General features: G+C 40.9%; 3 protein-coding genes and 1 non-coding gene across 4 annotated transcripts in view; 1 reads left to right on the top strand and 3 right to left on the bottom strand.

Annotated features, from left to right (window-relative positions):
- Nucleotides 1–7,374, bottom strand: part of elf1 (E74-like ETS transcription factor 1) — a 45,963-nt gene extending 38,589 nt beyond the window's left edge. The window contains exon 1 of the mRNA XM_033633219.2: nt 6,583–7,374. The gene's annotated coding sequence lies outside the window, so the exon portion shown is untranslated. The remainder of the gene's footprint in view (nt 1–6,582) is intronic.
- Nucleotides 7,375–7,598: 224 nt separating this feature from the next.
- On the bottom strand, nt 7,599–7,670 carry trnae-uuc (transfer RNA glutamic acid (anticodon UUC)). The gene has a single exon. It is a non-coding gene; the product is annotated as a tRNA-Glu (tRNA).
- A 697-nt stretch (nt 7,671–8,367) lies between these two features.
- ube2a (ubiquitin-conjugating enzyme E2A (RAD6 homolog)) lies at nt 8,368–13,921 on the top strand. The gene is made up of 6 exons (XM_033633160.2): nt 8,368–8,556; nt 9,834–9,914; nt 10,135–10,160; nt 10,753–10,842; nt 10,985–11,073; nt 12,852–13,921. The coding sequence occupies exons 1-6, from the start codon at nt 8,513–8,515 to the stop codon at nt 12,978–12,980; spliced, it is 459 nt and encodes a 152-aa protein (XP_033489051.1). The 5' UTR covers nt 8,368–8,512; the 3' UTR covers nt 12,981–13,921.
- A 45-nt stretch (nt 13,922–13,966) lies between these two features.
- Nucleotides 13,967–19,616, bottom strand: nkrf (NFKB repressing factor). The gene is made up of 3 exons (XM_033633159.2): nt 19,211–19,616; nt 18,083–18,207; nt 13,967–16,964 (listed from the first exon to the last, which is right to left on the bottom strand). The coding sequence occupies exons 2-3, from the start codon at nt 18,171–18,173 to the stop codon at nt 14,671–14,673; spliced, it is 2,385 nt and encodes a 794-aa protein (XP_033489050.2). The 5' UTR covers nt 18,174–18,207; nt 19,211–19,616; the 3' UTR covers nt 13,967–14,670.
- Between the last annotated feature and the right edge of the window lie 883 nt (nt 19,617–20,499).

The following is a 20,499-nucleotide window of genomic DNA, read 5'->3' as shown; positions in this document are numbered from 1 at the left end:
AATGTTTCAGTACTTAGAACTAAATGAAGGTTTAAAGACTGAAATATAAAAATAAAGTATATTGCAGGTAAAGGACAGTGTGTGTGAATTCTCTCCTCTCTTCCCTGAGGACATTTTCTCCTATGAACCTGTCTACAAGAAATTGAGGGTGTGCATGAACCTCCACAGTGAGGATCCACTGTTAGTGTAAAAATATTGATTATAGCAGCTTTAACAATAAATTCTAAACATGTGAAGAGCCTTATTAAAGTGTTTCATGCATTAAATCTAGCACCTTGGCCAACAGTTTGAGACCCCTTGTATATATAAGGGGTTAGTTGGAGTTTCCATAGTATTAAATTTATCCTCTCTGTGGGTTTAGTTTATAATACAACATACAGTAGCTGTTGAACAGACGAGCAGTGGCTAGCTGCTGTAGTAGCATTAGATCTATTGCTGGTGAATCCACATAGACACACACAGACTGCAACTCATTAATTAGTAAATAGAGAGAGCAGGCCAACAATCCAGATCATCCACATCACACCTCTGTGGACTGTAACAGCTACCTGCAGTCAGATACAGGTGGACAGCATTCATTGCTACATCACATGACTGAACCACATAACTGCTGCTTCTCATACAGACATCTTATCATAAACAATCACTGAGGATTTGAAAAGTCCATCTGTGTCACATGAGCTGATTCAGGGCTAAAGGTGCGGGCCTGCTCCAGTAGTTTCTAACCCGAGAGCTCTAGTTTATCTCAAGCTCATTATTTATAAAATGCCATGAGGCCCTAAGAGCATATTGCTCTGTCACTCAGGGCCTAGATTATAATACCCATTGGCTGCGAGCACTTAAATAATTCAACAAGCCTGAGGTCTGCCTGTCACTCTGAAATTAACCCAAAAGGAAAAAATAATAATTTTACCGACGGTGAAGACAGACAACTGCCTCTCAGCAGATGTGATGAGCTGCCAGAGCTCACTGCAAATTCTGTCAACCCTGTCTTCGCTCATATTAGTCACATTTGTTGAAAGAGTTTGTTAAAACTTGAATGAGGAAAGATCATTTGCCGTCTTCGAGCAAAGCTTACTCTTTGAAAACAAGCACCAGTGGCTGAGCTGACTCATGAAAGGCCTCTGTGAACCTCTCACTGCTACCTCATTAGCTCCAAGAGACATGAAAAATGACAGGGTGAAATATCATTATGCGCCAAAGTTGCAGGCTAAGCCAGTTTCTATTTTTGTGAGGAGCTACTTTGTGTGGTCAAACTACAGTAAGCTAGAACATTACAACCCAAGCCATCACTCCTTAATGTAATTACACATACATCAGTGGTATGGCCTACTACGCTGTCTGCTTACATGGACCTCAGAGGGCACCATAAAAATATCAAAGTAATGTGGTTAACTAATCTCATGATGTCAACATGCTGCCAGAGTGGACATGTTAGACTCTGATTCATCCTTGAGTAGTTCTCCCTGTAGACAAAGTCATATGTTGAGACTAAGGGTTTCTTACTCTCCCCATGCTATCTGAAGGATTTCAGCCTTTTCAGCTGAATAGAAACTAATTCGATGTCTTATATTTTAATCTAAGGCAATAGTTTGACATGTAAGAAAATACACTTAGTTTTTAGCCAAGAATTAGATGTGAAAACCGAAACTACTCTCATATCTGTTCAATATGAAGCTATGAGCCAGTTAGCTTTGCCTAGACTAAAGCCTGGAAACAGGGGAGAAAAGCTAACCCTGTTGGAAAAATTAAATGTAATTAACACAATCTAATTAATCAGATTAACACATTATATCTTGTTTAATCCATACAAAAACTACAATACAAAAACAACTATTTGTGGGTTTACAGACAGATTTTGTGAACCTACCGCTAGCTATCTTTATGCTAAGCTAGTGGTGGCTTCTTATTCACTGCACGGATATCTGTCAGCCAGTAGCTGGTTAGCTTAGCTTTTTTTTAAAGCTTGGCTTAGTTTATCTTATTTTAGCTTAGCTTATTTTAGCGTAAAGGTTGGAATGAGATGGGAACAGCTAGCCCATATCTGTCCAAGGGTGACAAAGGTACCAGCCTACCAGCACCTATTAAGCTTACAAAGATCTGCTGGTTGTTTGGCAACCTCATGATGACAAAAAATACTCTGGCATTAATCCCACAAAACCACAATTTGTCACGGACAACTTGATGAGATTTAACTTACAAATTAGTAGGGATAGACCGATATGGATTTTTTAGGGCCGATGCCGATACTGATTTTTTTTCCATCGCCCTTAGCCGATAACCGATTATGGACTGCCGATTTTCTTGAGCCGATAATTGGGGCCGATACTGCTTTTGCTCCCTCAATTTACATCAAAAAAATGACACAATGATAACAAATATTACAGGTCTCAAGTTTAAAATAAGAAACATTTATTGAACAGTAAAAAATACTAAAACAAGATGGAAAGTTGAGGTAGAACAGGTAGAATATTATTATTATTATTATTATTATTATTACACATTCAAATAAAAAAAAAGAGTTCAGTGCTCTTAAATCTTGCAGTAATGTCTTTATAAAATAAACAAATATTTAAGTTGAAGCATAAATAAAACAACAACTACTGTACACAGTAGGATTCGCTGCATGTGCACTGCAGGGTCTTCCGGCAACACAGAGCTGCCCGTGGATGCCTGTCTGTAAATCATGCCAGGGAAAAATAAATCCGCGAACCCACGCGCGTATCGGCCGATGCCGATACAAGTAAAAAAACTCAAATATCGGCCCGATATATCGGCCGGCCGATGTATCGGTCTATCCTTACAAATTAGTGAGCTTTAGAGTTGCTGGTAGGCAGATTTTGTTACATTTGGACAGAGCCAGGCTAGCTGTTTCCCCTTGTTTCCAGTCATTGTCCTAAGCTAAGCTAAGCTAAGCTAAGATAGCTGGTTGTTGGCAGTATCTATATCATGAGTGGTATCAATCTTCTCATCGAACTCTCAGCATGAAAGCATATTTCCCAAAATGCTGAGCTATAACTTTAACGCTTTCATTCAAATATAGTCTGTTCTCACTTGATTATCACCACCATCCATGGATTACTGACAGACAGACACATCCCCAGAGGTCTTAAGTGTCAGGAGCCCACCTGGCCCTACCGTTTGCTCAAAATATTACATACTGATCAGGAAGAGACCACAAAGAGATCCAAATGAGCTGCAAAGGGACACAAAAATAACTACAAAAAGGGGCAAAACAACCACCAAGAGACACAAATTACCTCCAAGAAATACAAAATGACCACAAAGAGACACAAAAATTGGTACAGTGACGACAAAGAGGCAAAAAACAAAACATAAAAAGGAGTCAGCACCACTATAAAGTCTGTGTTTCTTGCTCCCATGTGGGGGAGGTCGTGAAGCCTCTTGCATATCTGTGACCAGGGGCCTGTTGTCTCATAATCAGCCCATGATCACCACAAAGTCTTTATTATTGCCTCAATATTTAATTTTATGACTACTGAATCAAAAAATCCCCTACATCATTGAAAACAATGTTTTTTTTGTATAGCTTCTATCAGTCTATGTTCCACCTTCTGAATCACTCCGACTCATTTAACAAGACTAACCCTTACTAACACATTTACATAACAACTACATACTTACAACACAAAGTCCAGGCCTCTTCTACGTGCTAAAAATAGCTTTACAGGAACCCTACATTACATCATGACAATGCACAGATTCAGGGAGAAACTCGGGCATGATGACTCGTCCAAGTCACATGCCTGTGAGGCAGGCAGCATGAGAGCAGAATGAGGTTACAGGTGGAATTTCCCTCGTCTCTCCTTTCTCTCTGACGTCATGTCCAGTGGCAGCGGTTTACTGCTGCCGCTGCCTAGCAATCAAACATGTCCGACAAGGTGATATTCAGGTGTCAAAAGCCCGGGTGGTGAAGCAGCAGCGTACAATTAAGGAACTTTGCAAACCAGCAGTTCCCCTGCAAGCCCTCAACAGAAAACAGGCCAGCACAGGGTGTTTTTTTCCCTACACCTGAAAAAGGGAAGTTTAACAGTTTTATTTCTCTTTTCACGAGTCAGTTCCTGCATTTCTGCAAGTCATTTGAGGTGTCAGCCATCTCATATGATTGATTGTTTAGTCGAAGCATATGAACATTGCCATCTTGTGGTTATTTCTAAGGCACCCAATTACACACAGTGACACCTAAGGAAGGATCATTCATTAAAGATGGAGGTGGCCTTTATTTGTAGTTGCATGTGTGGATGCTTGACATTAACTCTTTGTCTTATTTACACCTGTATGCTCAAATATATCTGAACACTGTAACACTGAACCCTTTTTACAGATTACCCCATATGCCAACTTGCAAAAGATTCCCTGTCTCTTGCAAGGCCACTCTGAAAGCTTTTGCGAAACTGGAGTGCTGCTTACTAAATAGATAAAAGCTCAGATCTTCTTTTTGTGTAGCCAAATCAATATCCAGCAGCCCATTAAGACAGGCGGGTACGTCTTGGGAAAGGAGAAGAAGTGTCTAATGTCTAAGGAGCTCCTCGTCACTGAGGGGAGAACAGCACGGGAAAGCTCTCCATTATTGCCCTCGGTCATCCTTGCACTCCTCAGACTACTGATGGTGACATCACTGTCACAGGATAAAAAGACTACCGGGAACTGCTTTGGCCTCAACCACACAGTCTTCCATCTGCAGTGTGTGCACACACACACACACACACACACACACACACACACACACACACACACACATACATCACTCACAGCCTGTGCAGCATTAAAGCTATCAATGCACAGAGGACAGGGGCAAAAGAGGCTGAATGTAAGGGCAGAGGCTTGTCTCTAAAACAAGGGCACATGCTCGGAACAAACAAGACGACTCCACACTGGCATATATTTGGAAAGTCTTGCTCTGGATAATTGCTTTCAGTGGACTGAAGTTTCCAATTATCTGCAGGCCTCTGCCAGAGTTCCCACCATAGGAAGGTTCCAGGGGAGGGGAGAGATGGTGGTTGAAGGGCTGGTGGGTCCAGCTGGTCCTGTCTCTAGTGGGACTGACAAGCTGAGCTCATAACTCTTCCCCTCCCTCTGCGTCACAGCCGCCTCCTCTGAAGGGTGAGACTGCTGACGGGCCAATGAGAATGTGTTTGTCTGTCCCATGATACAAGCATCTTAACTGAAAAATGTAAACATCTGGCAAACATTTAGACTTAGCCACAGAATAGGGTTGATACTATAAAAAAAGACTTTTTTGTCTGGCAAAGCAGACCTGTATGTGTAGAAATTGGGGAAAACAGCAAACAATCATTGATATTTGTAGTCCAAAGAAGCTCAGTGAGAATCTGAGACTCACTCTCAGGGCAACTCTTTCCCATTTCAGTGAGTATATTCAGTCTGAGGGCTCCTCGGTGGAATGAGTGACACACAGTGGAGTCAGATTATCAGTGACTGCTGTGGAAATAGTTCAAAAGTGATCATCACAATTTCCTTGAGCAGAATTTGACATATTTCAGCTGCTTATTATAAAACCAACACTCCAAAACAAAGATAATCAGTTTACTATCGCTGAAGACTAAAATATAGCAAATATCCACCTTTTAGAAGCTGGTGGCTTAGGACTGGGTAAGGGAGACTGAGTTTACAGGGCCCTCTTGTGAGGAGGGTCCACAAAGATACTTGAATAAATAGCTGTGGATGCGAGGGATCCACAGTATTATATTAAGTACAGGGTCCAGGATTTTGTGCTACACCCCTGGCTGGGACTAGTAATTTTTTGCCATTCATGCTTAAAATACTTTGAATGATTAGTCACTTTTCTGTTGCTTAACTAATGGATTAATTGATTCATCATTCTAGCTTTCAAGCCAGTGAACTCCATGTTCGGTATATCTACAGTAGATAAACTTTTTCCAGTGTTTTCAGGACAAGGCCACACCTGGCATCAGGGTCAAGGCAGACTATTTCTGGCTATGGTGGACAAATTATGGGCTCTCTGTTTATATTAACTATATATAATATAACCCTAAACACATATAAGCACTAAAAACTGCACTGAAATTTGTTCTGAAAGTGCTCTCTGATGTATAAAGGGATGATTATTACAGTTGTAGCTGCGGCATTGTGAAGGGGGCATCTCCTGGCACTAATTGTGAAGATTTTCAGCGCGCACACACACATACACACACCCACATCAGTGCAGTCACATGCTGGCTGGCTGTCTGACACAAAGGGGAGTCACAATAATCTATGGAGTAGTAGGCTGCAGCAGGTCATGTATCCCAGAGGCTAGTGCTAACATCATATGAGTTCAGTCATGCTTCTTTAGTTGAGGTGTGATAACTTTCAGAGCACTGAGTGTAGGCATTGTGCTATAAAAGGCCCAAACTGATATAATATTCTACAATTGTAGCTATTATCTGCGGAAGTTTTGATTATTTGGCATGAAAAGCACCAATATGAGGAAAAATATAAATTTAGTATAGAACAGATAGGTCACATTATGTACAGATAGTTTCATTGTTAGTTACAAGAGAGCATGAAATAAGAATAAAACATGCCTGACTGTGGACTCACCCTTGTAGAAGTTGTCATCAGCACAGCATGTCCCCTGGCTTTATGCAGGCAGTTTTAGTGGCTGTCCTCATGAAAACACGGCGACGTTAGAAAAACATTATTATCCCTGGGGTGCGAGTTGGGAGACAGACGGTCCTATAACTCCATCATGGCAGAGTCACCGGTCGGCTGTAGTCTCCTGCTGTTTTCGTATGCTTCCCTGATACAAGGTTGCAGTTTTCTCCGACAGGGGCTGATGCGTGGGGAATTCCTAGCAGTCACATTTTCCTGGGAAATGATTGGCCCAGCACCAAGTTTGGCTGCAGCCTGGTAGTAGTAAGACCAGAGGAATCAGGAGGTTTCACTATTGAGCAATAAGCAGCGAGGGACGACACACCAAAAAACGTTTGGAAAAAGTTGTTCAAGGTCCGCGTGCCTAAAAAGTAAAGAATTATCAATATTTAATTGTTAATGGATATTAATATAAGTTAAGTGCAGACTGACGCTAAGTAACAGCTATGGGTTTTGCACTGCAACTTAACGAACCGTTAAACAAACTGGTATCTAAGCGACGGGTCGGTTAACGTTAATGTTTAGTAAACCGTTACGCGGTCACAGGTGTCACTTTACAGGCAATTTTGTCCACAGCTGAACTCGGTTTAGACAAATTAGGTTGCTGACGGATAAAAATATCGGTTGTACGTTAAAAAAAAAAGTAGCGTTTGAGTCGAGTTTATTTTCCTGTACTACGTTAAACAACGATAAATGTTAGTACGGGGAGATATAAGTGGGACTGGGTATCTTCCGGGAAGGTCCAAGCCCTTGTGAGATGAGAGCAAATGAGGATAACTCCTCAACGGGCGGGGTTTACAGTAGGTTCCCTGGAAATGATGAGCTTATGGTGGGATGGTGTATCAAATAAAGTGGAACTGGAGCACTCAACATGTGCCAGTAATTATCTGCTTCCTGCTGAGATAAAATGGTAGATAGTCGGTATCATAAAACATTAGTTTGTTGAAAGTGGACAAAAGCATATATTCCCATACCGGGAGTCGAACCCGGGCCGCCTGGGTGAAAACCAGGAATCCTAACCGCTAGACCATATGGGAAGCGTGCTTTAAAACGACGTAAGATTTCTATTTATAGTGTAGTATACGAGATATGTATTGCTGTTTTTCTGTCTGTTTTCAGAATTATTATCTTTACAATGGCATAATAAACCAACAAACTATAGTTACCGTGATAGTTACACGTTACATTAAAGGCAAACGTCTTATTATTCTTGTTCGGGGTTGTGTGCCGTATCATTTACAACACTCAGGGGCTAGGTACCATCTAGTGGTCTTTTAGCGTTACTGCAACTTGAATCCAGGATGTCAGCCATAAATACCTTGTGTTAGAAACAGTCGCTGGTTATACTCAAAGTGATTAACTGAACTAGATTCAATTAATCGGAAAATTGGCCGCGGTATAAAAAAAAATGCATATGAGGAAAAACTGAGGGGTAAAACCTTAAAATCACACGAACCTTAGCCGTGTTCCGATCAAACTAAATATGGTTGCTAAACATATGACGTAATTTTCTGTGGAATGATACAAGTGTAGAGACGGTGTCTTTTTAGGTAAATGCAAAATATTCTAACGATAATCACAACGAGCTAAAACTGGTTCAAACTTGTAACTAGACAAACTCATAATACCACGTTCAGTCATACTGTTAGCTCGCCTCTATGTAGCCACACAGCTCACCAATTTAGCGCCAGTCGATGTTAGCGTCCCCCGTCGAAGTGGTTGCGCCCTCAGACGAGCAGATCCAGCCAAATATTTGACAAACTAGCAATCGTTGGCTAGCCAGCTAGGAGTTGAAATAATACGCCGGTTAAAAAATACACTTCCTCACACTTGAGCCGGTTACGTTTATGCCAAGGATTTAGGTTTCCGTGTGAGCAGGATGTCAACTCCAGCAAGACGACGTTTAATGAGAGATTTTAAACGGTAAGCGTGAAGAAAACAACAGAGAAGTAGCTGTAGCTAATGTTAGCAGCCGAAGGCTAGCCTGTTAGCTTCAGCCTAGACGGTATTCTAAACTAAACATCGCCATGAAATAATAACACAAATAGACATTGAAACATCGGTGGATTATAACCGTGTTTTTGTCTTTGATTAGAGTATCTACCGCTTAATTAGGGTGGTGTTAATAAGTGGATGACTGGTAAGATATTGACAGGTAACGATAATTGTTAACGTTACCGGTAAAAGCCGTTGGTAAGGCAGCCAGGAGTTGTAACATAGACGTTGTGAAACTTATGGTCACTGCTCGCTTTCGAGGATGGATGTCGTTAAACTGCGACGTATTATCCTTTGCAACATAACAGTTAATGGCTCTGTTCATATGATATCAGTGGGTTTCATATGTAACTGGTTATTGAGAATACAGTTCAAGTCCTTGGCCAGATGGCCCCTCACAGGCAGATGAAACGTAGTGGTAGATATACACTGTGTAAATACACCCTGATCAAGGGAGCTCCTCTTCGCGGCCCTGATAGATCACTATCTAAGCCTGAGGATAAACAACCATCTGCCATGCAGTCACTGAAAACCTGCAGACAGTCAACACAGCCCGCTATGGCACATGGTTTCTTTTCCCTGATCTCTAGTATGTTCAGCTGAACAAAATGCATGGTCATAGAGTCCAAGACTTAATCCTGTTGGCCCACTGTCTAAATCATACACCAGTCTTTTAGACAACGTGCGTAATGGATTAAACTTTAATAAATATGAATTAGGAATGTGGTTGTAAAGGCCAAACACATAAAAGCATTGTTTGTGTTCATTCAGGTAGGACAGTACACTATAAGTAACACTTTCCAGCGGCACTACAGCATGATTGCTGTCATTGTTTTTTCATTATGATGTAAAGATTAATGTTGTGTAGATATATACCACCCAGCTGTAAATCCTGCTGAGGTGTTTACCATTGGAGAATTTGCATACAATTACCCACCCAGGTTTAGAGACACAATTCAGGGCCTGTACTCCTGGTTTCGTATTCACTGGAGCCTTGCTGTCTGCTGATTTGTACATTAGAGTCTTCACCCCTACTTTTTAATGTTAGTTATTATTATTAATCACCTGCGTGGTTGACCACCATCAGCAGCATTATGCCGTATTATGCCCCTGATGTTGGTCTAGCAGTAATGACTTTGATGTCTGTGTGGTATGCTCTGTCTGATATCACCTGCATGTTGTGATGCTTTCACTGTTCCTGTTAGGCTGCAAGAGGATCCTCCAGCTGGAGTTAGTGGGGCCCCATCAGAAAACAATATCATGGTATGGAACGCTGTCATTTTTGGGTAAGTTGATTTGTTAAAATAAAACATATAAATGGGAGGTTTTTGGCAATTTTAGTAATCAAATGTTTTGTAGAGCTGTCACTGCTTGTTTTTGGACATATGTTATAAAGCTGTAGTTCATGTCAGCAGGTTTTTTGAGTATTTCAGACTAGAATCTGAAAAGTTATTTGGAGCTTTTTGTAAGTGATGATCTACAACCTGTTTGTTACCTCTCTTTCAGACCGGAGGGAACACCTTTTGAAGATGGTATGTATTCTGAAAAGCTCTTCACATTCAAATAATTTGTCTTTCCAACTCTGATATGACAAAGATTAGGCAAATACTCATGCTGATTTTAACCATCAGATATTGGAAGTTAGATTATATTGATTGATATCAGTAGCTTTTAAATGGGCCCTTGAAAGTGAATCAGGAGAGAGTTTTGTTTTGCTTGTTAACTAGTGATCGGCTCTCCAACATCGATCAGATGGAGTGTATTTAAAGAAGTTTAGATGTTTAAACGAATAACTTATTGCACTGGACTCTGTCCAAGAAGGCAAACTTTGACTTGGGAGTTAATTCCCTTACTGTTGCCCTCAGCATCTGTGGACAATAAAAATAAGTGTTATAAATACAGCTTTCATTGGTCTTTACTTTAAGCAGCACCATTTCACTACAGATATCAGTTTCTGATCACTAACTAGGCAGCTGAGTTACAAAAATGATTTAATGTTGCTTTTGATCACCAAAACAGTCAGGTCCACAAACTGATACCTGCACTTTCTACTTGGTTACTGGATTGGACTGTTTTTAGTTAATGTATTTTAATCCAGTCTGTGTCATTACTTATTACTTTCAGGAACCTTCAAACTTACCATTGAATTCACAGAGGAATATCCAAATAAACCTCCAACAGTGCGATTTGTCTCCAAAATGTTTCATCCAAATGGTATGTACTTCAACGCCACTAACAATTTCAATAGCAGCAATTAAGTGTTTTAAATGTATCTTTTATTTTCCCCAAGAACACTGACTTGTTTTCTGTAATATCTGCAGAGTAAACGCTTTATATTCTGTGTGCTCTTTTGCAGTGTATGCAGATGGCAGCATATGCTTAGATATACTTCAGAATCGTTGGAGTCCAACCTATGATGTCTCTTCAATCTTAACTTCAATACAGGTAATCTAACATTCTTACTTACACATGAACACATCCTGTGCTAATGCAAATTAATGAAGATCAAATTTGTAGTGATAAAGAGAAATACCTGCACAATATACGTATTGCCATTTACACACGACTGTCCAGTGCTGAAATGACTGTTTGTTAAAAGTAGGGCTGGTTGTTGTTTAATAAATTATGATACCAGAACCACTACCACTTCAAGTACCCTCAAAGTTATACCAATACCAGTAGAGTACTTTATTTGATACCTTTTTTCCCCACTCAATTCGATACTCTGTGAATGGAAGCATTCTGTAGCATAAAAACACCACCAGATGCCACAGGTATTAGAATAGCCACACTTTCTAACATTTTGGTGACATCTCGGCGCGCTGAACTCAGGGTTCCTACGCAATATGAAAAAGTATGGAATTTGATTTTAGTAATTACCAGGTCTGGGTATGCATTGAAAAAAAAGAGAGTATATAAATGTAATTCTTTGGTTCCAATTCTGTTTTCTAAAGTATTACATTTCTAAAAATAAATTCATCAAACAAGCAGAGTGTTTTTCATGGCATTTGGAGCAGGCAGCCAGCGCAGACAAAATGTTTACCACTGTGTCAGAGAGTGTGTGCCGGAGTGAGCTTGATGTTGAAAGCAAGGCAGGAAATATAGCGTGTGATTGAACACTCCTACACAGAGCTGCCTGTACATTACAGCCTGCAAAACAGCTCTGGACCAAATCCAGATATTCACAACCAAATTAGTTTGAAAGAAAATGCAGCAGTATCTGTGAACTGCACATATTTGAAAGCATCACAAATACAAGTATCAAGCTTCTCTGAATGTTTGAGTTACACAGTGATTAGGTTATCAGAAAAGTAAACGGACTGTCTTTTCTGCACAAGGAATCCCTAACTTTATGGCTGTGTTCATTGTCATATCCATGGACACAGTAAATAAACAAGGTTGCACAGATGCTGTGAAAATGAATTAGTTCACTTTTCTCAACAGATTTTTTTTGGGGGGAAGAATAATATAACAGCTAATGACACAATGTGAGTGGACTTCAGTTCTCTTTTTTAGTTCCCCGGCGAATTGCACATGAACATCCCTTCTGTTACTGAAGTGGTGGAAGGTTTACAGTTATTTAAATAGCATTGTATTGTTTTAGTGTTGCAGCTTGAATCAAATGCTGTGTGTTGAAGTCAGTTCAGTTTTGTGTTAATCAGTTTGTATGAGCAACAGTACCTAGTTACAATCCTGTGGCAATTAGTTGGCAACATAGTCAGTGTGTAACATACAGTACATGTTAACAGTTGGATTTTAAAACCATTAATCTACATCATAAACATCTAGCTATTAGAACTCAGATGAATAATATGGTCTGAAAAATGTACACAGAAGTTTGGAAATTTGACTCAGGAAAAGTATGGAACTTTGAAAAGGAAAATGTGTAGGAACCCTGTGAATCGCCAACTCGACCTCACCCATATACTGAATGGGTTGTAGTTTCGGTGGTAGTGAGGCAGTCATACGTTGCATTTAACTGATGAACGCCTCCAGTGATTGGCAGCGAGCAAAACCATATCAGTGGTCATTTCTTCCTCAATCTGGGTACAAACAGGATCGAATGCAGGTAGTGTTTGACTAGATAAGTTTCAATACTACTTGGTACTGGGTTATTTCTGTCCCCCCAAAGGTATCATGTACCAATACCCAGCCCTAAGTTATAATATCATAAAACTTTATTAGAAACCTAACCCTCTGACATTTTTTTTTTATATTTAAAGTCTTTACTGGACGAGCCAAACCCAAACAGTCCCGCCAACAGCCAAGCAGCCCAGCTGTACCAGGAAAACAAGCGGGAGTACGAGAAGAGGGTTTCTGCTATTGTTGAACAGAGTTGGCGTGACTGTTGACCCCTGTTATTGTTCGAGTACGAACAGTGTCCGGCCCAGAATCAAGAAACCACCGATCAAGAAAACTGAGCTCACAAAAAAATAAAAAATAATAAAACGACACATCTTAAAAATCCTTCTCAGTATATTTGTCCCATAACTGTTGCTAAGTTTGTATGCTGTTGTGTTGTGGCATTCACTCCTGCCGAATGCTATTGTTGGGCGATAGCGTATGTTTGTTAAAAGTTAATGTACCTTGTTATATCTGGGTTACTTGCTACATGCCCCGACTCTTTTTCTTTTTTTAAAAACAGGCGGTCTCTCAGCTGTCGCTTTTCTACCTGTTTATTTATACATGAAGTAAACTGGTTGGTTGACACGGCGACAGTTTATTAGATGTGCTTGCTGTGTGGTTTGCTGTGTAGATACCGACAGGTCAGTTTTACAAAACAAAAAAAAAAAAAACAAAGGCGTTCATGGGAGTTTCTCCTTCTGTTTCAGTGGCCTCACTCCGTTTGGTTTTGTTTCTTTCTGTCTTTTGAAAGCCTTTCAGAGGGATAGAAAATTACCCTGGCATGGACATCCATCCCTCGAACAAGTTGTCAACTCAACAGATGCCTTTGAGGGTCGTTTTTCTCTCAACTGTGCTTGTAAAGCCATGCCTTTGATTTTAAAAGAGATATTGGTGAATACACACGTCCCTCTTCAACACAGAAACAAGACATGTAGTACCCTCTGTGGGTGCTTAACTTTGTTTCATGCACAGTTTCATAATGCTGATGTTTTAAGGCTGTGTGAGAACATTTCTATGCTATTTTACAATCTTACAGGTCAGCCGACATAATAGGCTGATACTACTGTTTAAAACAGGATGGTGTCTGTTTTCAGATTATAAGACTTTGCACTGGTAACCCATGTAACAAACTGTACATTTTCTTGTAAATAAAATAAATATACATCAATTGTCTTTGTTGCCTTTTTAACTCAGCACAAAAATATCCATCTGATGGTTATCAGTTTTAATTTATTCAGTCATTACAGCTGTGAAAACAAGCAGACAAGTTAACTGTACTCACATAAACCAACACATCTGACACTAAACAAAGATCACAGCTTACAATTTCCAGGTGAAGATTTTTCCGATAATGGTTGCAGCTTGTACTTGTAGAACGACCTCCGAGTGTTGAAAGAGCAGATGACATTGCTGGTATTGCTGTATAGAGATGTAACACTACAGTGAGACTGATATGAGCACCTAGCTACGGTTGGATGTTGATGCCTCTCACGAGTCTACTGTCAACAATGTTCACAAACAAGCAGTGGAAAGCTGCATATTCTGCCAGGTTCCTTAAATAGCCACAAAACAAAAAGTGGATTTTAGTGACCAAGAAAAAACAAAAAAACTCAGAGTCATCATCAGGACATGATACCACAAAGTACTGAACACAAGCTCGTTGTGCAAAAGTGAAACGAATAAGACACGGAATGACAGGAGACAAAACAGACACTTATCCTACAGCCCCTGCTAAAGCTAAAGTACAGTTTATGGCAAAGGAATGCAGAAACCACAGGTGATCCCTGAAGGATTCGCATGTGTTAACATGTTGTAAATTGTCACACAAGTATAAACACAGCTGTTACACTTGTGATTTGTAATGAAGTCCGAGCCGATGTCTGATGATTTTTTTTTAAATTTTGCCCTGCATGCAAGTCAGTGAGAGGCCTGAGGTTTCACAAGTTCATATCGTCCCACCTGTCCCTCCTGTAACAGCTGACCAATCAGCTGGTCTTTGTGTACTTTGCGGCTGACAACGAGGAACCGCTGCCGTCCCTGTCCGTACGACTTGCTCCGTAGGCCGTATTTCTGTGATATCTGATGGATCTGCTTGCGTTCGTCATTGGTGAGATCAGTGGAGAAGCGAAGATCGTCCTGACGGTCTGAGCTGGCATAGTTACGAATGATGTCCTCGATATCACGCTTGCTGAGCTGGTTCCCAGTTTTGTCCGTGTCCATACCCAATCCCTCTCTGGAGAACTGTTCCTTCACTCTGATTGGTTCTGCGATGCCCTCCCCATCTCGGCCCAGGCCGCCTCCTTTCCAGCCCATCTTGCGGAGCAGCTGGTTTCCGATGTTGTCTTCCTTAATCTCCTGCCTTGTGGCCTCCTCACCAGAGCGAGCCAGGATCTGGGATCGGGATATGGCGTCGTTGTGACCTTCCTTTCTCAAGTTGGATTTGACCACAGCCTGTGTTTGCCTCAAGGTGGCCAAGGCTTCCTTTGCTGCAATGTGCTTCACTATTTTTTTGGGCCCGATTCCTGCTGCTACATACTGTCCTTCCAAGTAGACTTCACACCTCCAGCGATGATCAGGCAGAACTGTGAACTTGTAATCAGCAGACACTTTATTAAACTGCGCTGTGTCATTAATGATACAGATTGCATTGTCAGAGTTTTCCAGGATGACCAATTCACTCAGATGCTTCTTTTTGCCAACCGGTGGCCCAAAGCGTCCCCCAGAATCTGACTGATTATTTTCTCTGGAGTATTGTGATAGTTGTTGCGGCTGTTGTTGTTGTTGTTGTTGTTGGTGGTGGTGGTAGTGTTGCTGCTGCTGCTGCTGTTGTTGTCGTTGTGCCTGATTCATGCGAAGTTTCCTCACTGCCTCCTGAGCTGCTGCATGCTTTGAACTCTTTTTGGTACCTGTTGCCTGAGCGACCAGTTCATCCTGCAGGAAAACACTGCACAGCCAAGAGTTGTTGGGGAGCAGGTCGAACTTGTAGTCTATCTTCATGCGATTAAAAGCCGCAGAATTGTTGAGTATGCAGATGGCGTCATGAGCATTATCCATAACCACAAACTCTGTCCAGTGCTTCCGTTTGTCAGGCTCGTATTGGCCCTTGGAGCTGGGTGTGGGTTTATCCTCTGGGTTTCGGAGTGCAGGTAAAAAGCCTGGGGTTGGGCTGTGCACCTGGCACACAACCATGTCAGTGACTACCAAGTGCCTGAATTTGCGCTGCACCACACGAACCTCGACTGCTTTCAGGAAGAGTTTCACAGCCTGCTCAGAGGCCCGGTCCCTCGCTCCATTTTTACTACCAGAGTATCCGGTAGCAAGATACACACCCTGACATCTCAGTTCACAGGCATAACCATCTGTTGGTACTTTCCTGTTCTTCGGTAGGTCTGCCTGAGGAATGTCCTTCAGGTTGACATAAATATACTCAGGATTGGTCTTGCAGGCCTGAATGCTGCGGCTCAGCATGAAATTATAGTTTGGCGATTCACTTCCGGTCATGAACATAGGGTCCCTAAAAGCAACAGCCAAAGCAGACGCTACATTGGAGATCAGCCTTTGCTTCTCATCTAACGTTGACTGAGATATGGGAACAGGCTGCAACGAAGAGCCCAGCTGAGATGTGGTGGGACTGCTCCTGCCCGGGCTGTTGTAGACTCGGCTGAATGGCCTGCTTGATGACGGCCGGTCCTGATGACCGTACCCCAATCCCTGACGTCCAGATTCCCAACCTCCTGATCTGCTCCCTCCCCCATATCCATTGTATCTGTGGGGGAGAGAATAGGAGTCCGAAGTTCGTGAGGAGTGGGCTTCATACTTGGCTGCGTATTCCTGCTGTGTTTTTGCCATGAAGTTTGAAGTGGACCCACGTCCTCCATATCCCAGCCCACTTGTGCTACCTGAAAAACTCTCTCTGTCTCTTTCTCTGTCTCTGTCTCTATGGGGACCCCATGAGTCAGAACTGTATGAGGGCACTCTGTCAAAAGCAGGCCTCAGAGAGGAGGAGCCCTGCGCTCTGCTAGTGCTGCTGTACGAAGAGTGTTCAGAGTCCCGTCTCGCACTGTATGACTCACTCCTCCTGCGCTCCTTATCGTTCTCCTTCTCATCAGCGCCAGTTCCTCCGCTGCTTCCACCACTGACAAAGTGTACAGGCTCGAATCGAGGCCTGGAACCAAATTTTGACACAGGCATTTTCCTCATGGGCTCGTCTCCTGCAGGAACAGGACACAGGCGGGCAGTTAGAAAACCAAAAAGGACGTCTGACTTTACTTGAATGAATGGGCACACCAGGGTTAATGTGATAAAAGTCCTATGAGGCTAGTGTGATAGATAGCATTCATATCTTCAAACAGGATGCTGTGACAGGACTTAATGGTCAAGTTTCTGAAGTAGGCAGGTCAAAGTCTGTTCAATGGGCACTTAAGTCATCGTGCGTAGGCAGCATTTACCTCCTCAACCATCCCTACTCACAGAGGAGGTAGAAGTACATGTTTTAAGTGCTGAGCAATACAGATCTAATCCTTTAATGGAAATGGCTGGTAAAAGTCTGTATTTTTTTTATTGTCAATGAATCCCATGAAAAAGTGCAAGAATTAATTGATCCTGTATCATCTGTAAAGCCAAAGCCTGATATATCTTATTCCTCTGTGCCATAGGCTTCCATCGGTGTAGCAAAAACTGCTAGAGACACATACATAAGCCACACAGCTGCACCCCCTGACATGTTCCTTCATAAAGATGAACATGGGCACTGACTGTGGTGTATTAAGAGCCAATCCTACATAGCCTAAACTGTCCTTCTGCCTTAAATATTCATTTAGGCATCTGAAAATAAATGCCAACAAATACATTATATATTCGTGTTTGAGTGACATTTGTTAAAAATAACAGTGCCCAAATGAGAATTTATATGTGTGGCCTGTTTTTAAAGATTTACACATTCAGTGGGAATGAATGGGCTCGGCCTGAAAGCCACAGACAGGCTGGAGAGGTTTGAGAAAAGTGAAAAGGCAGACATAAAACTTAACTGGTCTTTTCATGTGTAGTAAACATGAAGAATAGTGTCAGCCTTATTATTGCAGCCTGATATATGTTACTACTGTAAAATGTTTGGATTGTCCCCCAAAAAAGCAAACCAGTCTTCTGTTCAATTACTTGACTTTCCTCATGTCCAAGAGCAGTTATAAAAGTGTGATATGAATTATGTATATATATATATATATATATATATATATATATATATATATTAAACACAAACAGTAGACAACAATGTGGATATGGAAAACTTTTAAACTCAAACACATACTACACAACCCAGATCAACACTCACTGCCATCAGAAGAAGTAGGTCTCTTTTTTGCTTCAGAACTAGGACTTTGGTCAAAGGAGGGCATTTCGCCAGTGTCAGTCCCTTCTGCCATCACCAGCGCCGTCCAAATCAAATCCAGGCCATACCTGTCATTGAGGCCAGAAATGTAAGTTAGACACAAACGCACAAATGGATTAAACAAACAAACACAACATCTGGTCATAATGAGTTTATGCTCCATGCTGCCTTTAGAGGCTCAAAACATCTCCTGGAAAACAAACACCACATGGGCCGTTCCTGTTTTGCAGCAATGTTTCAGCCTCATTACTTTTGGAGAAGGGAAAAAAAAGATGGGATTTTCATGGGGGATTTTTTATTCATATAAAAATAGTGACATGTAACTGTCAGGAAAACATTAGCCAATCTTAGGCACTCAAAGAATAATCCTTATGGGTGGGGATTAGTTTTTGGTCTACAGACCCATCCCAGACACATGATCAATGATAGAAATGGTAAAAATGTATAAATAAATAGCCATATTTGTAAGTATTTATATGTATGTCTGTATGTATAGAGAGGTAGTGAGATTGATAAATAGGTATTGATAGTTAAACATGGCCTGTAAGTTAATATTATCTAAAACATTTTGAGCATTTTATAATCTTATGGCTCATAGTTCTTGAGTTAAGTTGTTAACTTTGCACTGTGAGCATGGAAAAATGACCCACATGTGCTTAAAAAAGATCTGTAAAGTAAAAAGAAGTGTTTTAACGTACATTAATATGTGTTTATGTGATACAGAAGACCTTAAACCATTTGTTAGAAATGTTTAACATATTTTAGAGTAGAGAAATATGAATAATTCATGGGGAGATAAATGTTGATGCATGACAGGGATGGACTGGCAGCAGCATGCAGAGACTGAAACACAAACCATGTGTCTGGACAAAACATTATATTGTACAATTAAAAATATAATGAATATGATGGTAAATGAGATAAAACAGGTGCATGTTGTGCCACCACAAGGCCCTGACAGAGTGACGCAGTAGGCCGACATACAGTGCATCTCTCACAACCAAACATGTTCAAAAAAAATAATTTGTCAACAATTAAAGGTGTCACTACTGAGCTGTGTCATATTCCTACCTTAAGGTGTAGCCTTTGGTCCGATTTATATCACTGTTCTTCCGCTGAGTGAGAGACAGTACATTTATTTCTATGATCAGTTGTCTGTTATTATCGTGTTAGCCTCTTTTAGCTAACTTAGCTAACACTGGCAAACCGGTGGTGTCTGCTAGCATTAGCCAGCTAGCTGCTAGCTGACCCAGCTCCACTTCAGCCACAACAGCCTCCTCATATAGTTTTATATTAGCTTCAGCTCGTCTCTAGAGGAACCAGACATGTAGGCTTGTGTCGTCTGAGTGTGATATCCGAGGCGGGTGGTTTAAAGTGCTGCGCAAAATCTGCTGGGAGCTACAGACAGCGACTCAGCTAACTATCAGGAAGCATCCATTTTCTGGTCCAGCTCAGCTACAGTAAAAATCATGGCGTCGGTCCGTCACCACACTGACCCAGAATGCTTTGCCGCCGGACGGTTCAAGCACAGCGGGCTGATGCTGCTCTACGTCATTCATGTGTACATGTGGTTCAGAAACTGAATGAGATAAATGTAGAAACATCATTCATGACATTGTTAGTCAGTATCCCAGCACGTGTTATCAAGGAGTTGGATAAAATTATATCTGATTATCTTCGGATGAAGAAAAAAATATATAAAAAACAAAAAAAAATTAAAAATTATTTATTATAGTAGTAGATCACAAGGTGATCTGGAGATCTTGGATATTAATATCTTAAATAATACATTCAAAATTAAATGGATTTTTTTTAATCCTGTCTTTGTAATGCTTTCCTCACATATTTATTTAAATCTACATGTGGCATGATTTGTTAAAATGCATTTTTTCTGTGATAATATCCCAATTAAATTAGGCAACTTTCATAAGCAAGCCTTTTCAGCCTGGCTATTAGTATATAAACACAATTTTAGTCCCCATAGATACTTAATCTGGAATAAGGATATTCTATCGAAAAATAAATCGACAGGTGATAACCAGTGGAACCTGTAAAGTTGTATTTCAGATTTTCATGAAATTCAAATCTCCTTTTTGACATTATCTATGGTCTACTTTCTTTTTCTTTTTGGGGGGAGAATAGTCATTGAACATATTTACATTCCATAATAATAGTCTTGATTGTTAGTGGCGGGGTCCGCCATTCCTGAGGTGGATTAATTTTGCCTTTAAATGGATGGAAAAGATACACATTATCCAGTGTTACTGTAATTTTGAATAACTGGAATCAGACTCACTGTTTACCATTAACTCTCGGGTCTCCTTTATAAAACAGTGCATAGGGTCCATACTAAAATTGTA

This window comes from Epinephelus lanceolatus, chromosome 7 (genome assembly GCF_041903045.1).
Source record: "Epinephelus lanceolatus isolate andai-2023 chromosome 7, ASM4190304v1, whole genome shotgun sequence".
In the NCBI taxonomy this organism is placed as follows: Eukaryota; Metazoa; Chordata; class Actinopteri; order Perciformes; family Serranidae; genus Epinephelus; species Epinephelus lanceolatus.
This window is presented reverse-complemented; position numbering and strand designations above follow the sequence as displayed.